The sequence below is a fragment of the Taurulus bubalis genome (genome assembly GCF_910589615.1).
Source record: "Taurulus bubalis genome assembly, chromosome: 1".
Lineage (NCBI taxonomy): Eukaryota > Metazoa > Chordata > Actinopteri > Perciformes > Cottidae > Taurulus > Taurulus bubalis.
In genome coordinates, this window is record NC_136589.1 from 4,388,039 (window position 1) to 4,396,106 (window position 8,068).

At 38.1% G+C, this 8,068-nt stretch overlaps 2 protein-coding genes across 2 annotated transcripts; one reads left to right on the plus strand and one right to left on the minus strand.

Annotated features, from left to right (window-relative positions):
* Positions 1-774: 774 nt before the first annotated feature.
* Positions 775-2,088, plus strand: LOC306736867 (trace amine-associated receptor 13c-like; the record flags this gene model as incomplete). The annotated part of the gene is made up of 2 exons (XM_079218552.1): positions 775-983; positions 1,272-2,088. 2 exons carry the CDS (start codon positions 775-777, stop codon positions 2,086-2,088), a joined length of 1,026 nt encoding a protein of 341 aa, XP_079074678.1.
* Positions 2,089-6,546: 4,458 nt separating this feature from the next.
* Positions 6,547-7,709, minus strand: LOC306745151 (trace amine-associated receptor 13c-like; the record flags this gene model as incomplete). Its single annotated transcript, XM_079227896.1, has 2 exons — positions 6,547-7,366; positions 7,534-7,709. The coding sequence occupies 2 exons, from the start codon at positions 7,707-7,709 to the stop codon at positions 6,547-6,549; spliced, it is 996 nt and encodes a 331-aa protein (XP_079084022.1).
* Positions 7,710-8,068: the final 359 nt, after the last annotated feature.

An 8,068-nucleotide genomic window follows, 5' to 3' on the forward strand; every position in this document is an offset into this window, starting at 1 on the left:
AGGATGTGTCGGATCGAGGACCTCAGTTTTCTTCTCAGGTCTGGAAAGCCTTCTGTCAAGCCCTAGGTACTACCGCCAGTCTCTCGGGATACCACCTCAAGAATAACGGCCTAAGTCACACCACATGACTTAAGCCCTAGATTTCAACTCGCAAACAATTTGTGGAGCTCCCAACCAACACACAAGGTAAGATTCATATATGTGTTGGTTCAGCACTTCCACACGATGCTTCAGCATTATGCGTGAACTGTTTAAAGATGTGAGCCGGGAGGCTCGCCAGTGCATTAAGGCCTTATTCCACATGTCTAACATGCTGAATACCTGAACAAGTCAGGGAGGTGAGAACCACACAAACTGTTAAAATGTGTTCGGTCAGTGAAGGTAAAGTTGGAAGCCTTCTGGTAGGTCTGGACAGTATACATTTTGTTTATTACAAAACGTTTGAAAAATGCATACATCTATAGATTATCCAGGTTCATGGCATAATAATAGTAACCAGAAGCTTTACTTTCCCTTTTTCTTGTCCTGGTCACAACTGTTCTAAAAAGGTAACTTTGGCTGCGTTGTGATGTGCCTTGCTGTTCCCCGTTGAAGAGCATGATGGAAATTGTAATTGTTTAGGAAATAAGAGAAGGAAAGGTGAAATACACGGAAAAGCCTAAAGAAGATAGATGAAACAGGAAGGGAGAAGTTCAGTCACTCCCACTTAGATAAAGTTTTCACCAGAGTAAAAGAAGGAGGGATGTGGATGAAGCAAAGGGATTAATTAGATGTATGACGAGCTCAGCAGTATCTTGTCTCCTCTTCCTGAGAATGAAAGCCCTTCAAGAAGCTGAACTTTGCTTTCCACAACTCAACTCCTCCTGCAGGAAGGCCATGCGTCCTCACTCTGTATCTATGCTCACTTATATTTTACTGTCATCCACCTCTCTGCTCACTGTGACTCTCAACCTGCTGGTCATCATCTCCATCTCCCACTTCAAGTATTCATATGTTTTATTGATTAATGAAAATGGTATCTATTTTTTTTGCTCCATGAATCTGTTCTTTCTGTACATTATATATTCATATGTTTTATTGATTAATAAAACTGGTATCTGTACAGAAAGAAAATATGAATAGAACAGAAGAAAACTAAATAACAGATCTCAGACTTTTCAGGGAAATATGTTTTTATGTTTCAGTCATTGATTTGATGTCTTAATATAACAATTGAAGCTACTAATAATAATAATAATAATAATACGCATGTTATTCTCTTATCTCTCCAGGCAGCTCCACACACCCACCAACCTCCTCCTCCTCTCTCTTGCTGTCTCAGATTTCTTCGTTGGCTTCCTCATGTTCTTTCAAATTGAGCTAATAGACGACTGCTGGTTGCTCGGAGAACTCATGTGTATTCTGTGGCTGTATCTAACATACATCATAACGTCTGCCTCAATAGGAACCATGGTACTCATATCAGTTGACCGATATTTGGCTATTTGTGAGCCTCTACGTTATCCCAACAATGTTACACCAAAAAGAGTTCAAGTCTGTGTTTGTCTGTGTTGGATATGTTCTGTTTTCCTTCACAGTCTGCTGCTAAAGAATAACCTGGAACAGCCAGGCAGGTATAACTCCTGCATTGGAGAGTGTGTTGTTGTCATTAACTACATTGCTGGACTTGCAGATCTTTTTTTCTCCTTTATTGGTCCTGTCACTGTCATCATAGTTCTGTACATGAGAGTGTTTGTGGTGGCTGTGTCTCAGGCTCGTACCATGCGGTCTCATGTTACAGCTTTCTCTCTCAATTGTTCAGTGACTGTAACTGCTAAAAGATCTGAAATGAAAGCAGCCAGAACTCTTGGTGTAGTTATTGTTGTGTTTCTATTGTGCATATGCCCATATTTTAGTGTTGCACTCACCGGCCAGGACACCTTACTTAATTTCTCATCTGCTTTCTTTCTAACATATCTGTTCTATTTCAACTCCTGTCTTAACCCTGTGATCTATGCCTTTTTTTACCCCTGGTTTAGAAAAGCTATGAAGCTCATTGTTACTCTTAAGATACTGCAGCCTGGCTCATGTCAGACCAACATATTGTAGAGAGACACTGCATGGTGGATGAAAATTAGACAGAAAAATTGATCATGCTGGTGAGAATTTAGTCACAGATGTAAAAGCCTTGGCACAGTGTCTTTTTTTATGAACACTGTTACATTCATATCATATGTGTCTTTACATTGTGTACTGTTTAAATGCAACATTGAAGCAATTGTGAAAAATTACAACTACTCTAGCTACTCTTTTATTTTCCTGACACCTGTGAGGCCAACATAAATCTAAGTCATTGAAGGATCCTGGACGAATATAGAAATGCTGTTGACACATATGGGGGCTGCACGGTGGTGTGGTGGCTAACATATCTCCTCGTAGCAAGAGGGACCCAGGTTTCAGTCTTGGGCTGGCCAGAATTTTGTCCGGTTAATAGATGGATTTTGGCATTTTTTAATGACAAAAGGTCTTTTGTTACACTTTGTGATTCTGTAGCGAAACACATGAAGGGGTAATGCAATTCTCTTTTTCCTGTTTTCACAGGCCTTTACACATTTTACAAATCTAAAGTGGAAATTAAATTATCTCTCGTCCTGCCACCACCAGAGACTACTAGTCAACACTGTGCAGAAAAATGCCATTACCACATGGAATGACCTAAAATTAATTAAATAAGAAAAATGATATGGTCTACAGGCAAGTTTTAATTGGTCAGGCTTTCCATTGATTACCTTTATCGGGTAGTTTTGAAACAGTGTTCAGCACCTGTATGAACTTCTCCTCCGTTTGGTTAGCGTATACAGTGTGAGGTGGAGTAAAATCTTCTTTCAAACACAATCTCACAGGGAAATAACTCAAATGTACCGTGACTCTAAAAAATAGTACACTAAATATTAATATATGTTTTCACCTGAAGCTGTTGGAGAACAGCCAAGGTGTTAAAAATTAGTCACTCTGTATTCTTTTGGGGATCCCACACACAGAAATGCACTGAGACAACCGAATGCACAGAGATAGTATGCAGCAGACACATCACTTCAATATTTAAGGTAACGAAATGTTGATGCAGCGAAACTTGGAACAATGTAAACATGGTTCAATTTCAGTTAAATGGTGGCTTGCTGTGTTTTCTTGTGAGCAAACAGTTACGTTTACTTTCAATGTAAGTTTGTAAATCCTGACAACTCCTGAAATCGGGAGAGAAAGAAATGAAGGCTGATTGCTTTAAGATCATATGTATTCTAAGAATAAAGACTAGCATCCTGATAATATTTAAATATTCAATGGAGAGAAAGGTATACAATGTTCTTCCTCATGCACAGCCTGCCTCTCTCCCCATAATTAAATTAATGATTAAGTATGCCATAACCAGCTGACTATTCACAACAATGGTTGGAAATCTAGTTTTGAAACATTTTTTGTTATGTTTGTTGACATTTTCTCTAGAGTACATCCTGAAAACAATAAATAAATCAATATGCTATGAAAAAAAATACAGTATCTGTGACATGTCATAGTATTGTAAAAGGCCCATCCAATCATTGGACTGCTGAAATATATGAACTTATCCTTCCTCTTGTGTTGGGTCGGGACCGACCCGTTTTAGGTTTTTAAATGCATAAAAGAACCACATCAATTTGTTTATTGCTTCAAGGCTTTTTGACTTTGTCAGGAACCTCTATTTCAACAAAATAAACCATATAAAAAATTATAAAATGCTCTGTTTGAAATTATGAACTTTGTGTTGTTCGGGTCGGTTTCGACCCAGTTATAGGAATAAGATTTGCTTGATTGTTTGTTGTTTGATTGACCTTGCAAAGCTATATTTTGTGTTACGACTTGTTCTGCTTTTCATTTTGTGTTTGTATTAAAGTTTTACTGCTGAAAAAAAACCTTTTAGCCTTTTTCTTGAAATAAATATATATGGGTCAAAATTGACCCGTAACACCATAGATATTACTATAGTTAATAATATTTATAATAATATTTATAAGATGTGTTCTAATGCCCCTCAGTAATAGTCAGGTAATAGTCGGTGACGACAGGCGTCCTGCCTGTACTATCTCAGGTTCAAACTGCACCATCTTTTCATTAAATAAATTTGAGAAGTTGAGAATGTTCCTCGATTTGGGTCACAGCTTGTCATTAAGGGGTGATGGTGGGTCCCGGAGCCAGACCAGTTGAGAACCACTGGTCTAATGTGACCATATACAAGGTGTTACGAGACGTCATACCCTGCATAATGGTTCATCGTGACCTCAGACAGTTCATTCTCAAACCACCCTCTCCCTACCCACTGCCACTCTGCTTGGGAAACGCACTCACAAACCCATCCCGCCAGGTGTTTCTTGGATAGGGAAACGAGAAATCCCTAATATTGCGTTAAGGTTTAATATGACCTCATATATTACATCATTGTCTATTGTGACTTCATACACGAATGCATGTTCCATGCAACTAGCTGTACAAACGTAACCTGCTCAAACTAAGATAGACATTTCATATTGTCATACAGACGTTGACAACTTAAAGTTTACATTGTATTTAGTACCAAATATACCCACGTACAGAAAGCAGTACACATGTTCATTTTATAGTAAAGTTTTGTGTATCTAAAAGGACCAAGAAGTTCATAAACATTAGAGTTAGAACACAAGAAGATGCTTAAAAAATAAAAGAAATGCTTCAAAAGAAGGATTGGAAAAAGCTTTAATTTTGTTTGTTTCTCTGTACAGTTATAGGAACCAAAGAAAAACATGCTGTTATTAAGTAAACCCCATCTTGGTAATGAACCAGATTCAGATTTCAGATTCATGAAGGTAAGTTCGTACCAACGTTCGTATAAACATTTGTATTGCTGCTGTAAAGTTGGGCATTTTAACATGGTGGTCTATGGGGATTGATTGTCTATTAAAGAACATTATTCACAAAGGTTTAAGATGTAATAAGATAATACAGAACTTTATTCAACTTTATATTAACAGCAGTTTACAAAGTAGAAAACAGTTTGAATACATGGAGCGCAATTAAAAATATATATTGTCAATAATGTCCAAATCCAGAATAATATGAAGTAAAAATATGACCATATAAAAACAACACTGTGTCTGAAGCCATTACAACTTTTGGCTTGAGACCCTCAGCTCCTTTAAGTCCACATTGAAGACTTTTCTGTTTGCTGTTGCCTTTAATTGAACCAGATTCAATTACTGCATCTCTCACTACCGCATTTTATTTCTTAAACTGCACTGCAACTTTTATTCAACTTTTATTTTGTATTTTGCTTTTTGACTGTTTTAATGTTTTCTTAACTGTTTTTTAATCTGCATTATGTTTTGATGCTTTTAATGGTTTTATGTGAGGCACTTTGAATCGCCTTGTTGTTGAAATGTACTATACAAATAAACTTGCCTTGCCTTGCCTAGCGACTATAAATCAGCAATGCTGATCTCCAGATTGCATATTCATTAATAAATACAGGACCATAGACATTGTCAGTAAAGCTTTTTTTCCCCACTATAATGTTTATACTGGTTAGTTAATCCGCGGTTCACATGATTCCCTGGACATTTGAAATCAATTTAAAATTCTCCCTAACTGCCGATTTAAGGCACTTTTGGGGGATGTGAGGCTGGAGTGTTTGTTTCCTCTGAATTGATTAATGCTACACTTCAGGTGAGTAGCACGACTCTCAAACACACAAAACAAAGCAGCACACACACGCTTGTGATGTGACTTACTCTCAGGAGATTTCACCGCACACACAAGCAACGTGTGTCAATGTAGGAATGAGGACACCACAGATATTGTAGCTTCTTCAATTCTTTTGGTTATGACATCATGACTTATACAACTGCAGTTATGGCCAAATCGGTTAATCTTGATTACCTTAATTCCCATATAAATAGTTAGTGTAAATAAAGATTTAACCTTTATCGTGCACCATGTATTACATGTATTTGTTCACTCTGAATGCAGTCTGTCTTGATTGAAGTCAATTTAACAAATCTCGATACTTCTTCAAATACAGCAAAACTAAAATTCATATCCCATTCAACAGTTGCCATATAGTTCAAAAGCACAATCTATTATGTTTCAATAGTTTTAAATATTTTGCAGATGCTTGCCACCATTACTGGAACAGTCTTCCTATTGAGTCAAGAGAAAAAACTTATTACCTAACTTTTAAACAAAAAGTAAAGAGATGGCAGCAAAGTAAACCTGCAATCACAATAAATCATACTACCTCATCTCTGGCACCACTGTTACATACAATCACTGTTTTTATAAATCTGCTACTTTTGTAATGAACATATGTATTTCACTGTATTGTATAGTATTGTCCTGTACAGTGTTCTAGTGTTGGCTGGAGCATTTTAATAACCTGCACAGGCACTACAGACAGAAATGAGCTCTCTCTCAGCTAACTCTGGCACATTCACATTGAAGTGGAAACTGAAATGTTGATTAATGTGTAAATACAAATCTTAGACCCCATGCAGCATCTCTCTAACGCATGTTGGCCAGACAGGAATTGGGCCTCAGTATCTTAAGAGTAAGAATGAGCTTAATTGATTTTCTAAACCAGGGATAGAGAATGGCATAGATCAGAGGGTTGAGACAGGAGTTTAAATAAAACAAACAGATTGCAATAGATGCAGATGAATTACTGATCGAGTTTTTTTTGAGACTTGTAAGAGTGACACAATAATACGGGGAGAGGCATATCAAAAACACAACTACAACTACACCAAGAGTCCTGGCTGCTTTCATTTCAGATCTTTTAGCAGTTACAGTCACTGAACTCTTGAGAGAGAAAGTTACAACATGAGACCGCATGGCACGAGCCTGAGACACAGCCACCACAAAAACTCTCATATACAGAACTATGATGACAGTGACAGGACCAAGGAAGGATACAAAAATATCTGCAAGTCCAGCAATGTAGTTAATGACAATGACACACTCTCCAATGCAGGAGTTATACCTGCCTGGTTGTTCCAGGTTATCCTTCAGCAGCAGACTGCTAAGGAAAACAGAACATATCCAACACAGACAAATAAAGACTTGAACTCTTTTTGGTGTGACTTTGGTGGAGTAATGCAGAGGATCACAAATAGCCACATATCGGTCAACTGATATGAGCACCATGGTTCCTACTGAGGCAGACGTTATGATGTATGTTAGATACAGTAACAGAATACACATGAGGTCACCGAGCAACCAGCAGCCGTCTAAGAGCACAATTTTAAAGAACAGGATGAGACCAACGAAGAAATCTGAGATGGACAGAGAGAGGAGGAGGAGGTTGGTGTGGGTGTGGAGTTGCCTGGAGGGGAAAACCAGCAATATTTGTATCAATATTTACCAAATTAATAATTCAGAAGAAAATACATAATACCCACATTTTTTTTGCAATGTCTACTAATTTGCAATCAAGCAATACTTATTATTACTATCTATTAGTTTTCACAAATAAATGAAATATTTGGCTACTTGAAGTGGGAGATAGAGATGATGACCAGCAGGTTTAGAGCTACTGTGAGCAGAGAGGTGGAGGACAACAGAATGTAAATCAACATGTCTTCAAAGTCAGGATGAATTGGCTTTCTGCAGGAGGAGTTGTTGAGTTGTGGAAAGCAAAGTTCAGTTCCCTCCAAGGCCTCCATCATCAGAGAGGTGAAGCCACTGGACTGTGGCAGCGGCCTGGCCAAAGCTTTCTGTTATACAACTGATGTATGTCTGTCCTCAGTGCCCACGCCTCTTTCTTCCTCACCTCTGCTGTGTCTTCGCCATACAGATTGAAGTACAATAGCTGCCGTGCTCATCTGGGCCCCACAGACTCCAAAATGGGGGCAGAATTCTTATTCATGAAGTCACCTTCAGCCCCCATATTTGAATACGTGCCATGAATCAATAACATGCCTATTGATGTCACATAGAAAAACAAATGGCACAGCCTGGCTTTACAAGAGCATAGTAAATTGTACTACAAGAGTCTTTGACCAGCACTGTGTCACGAATGTTTTCC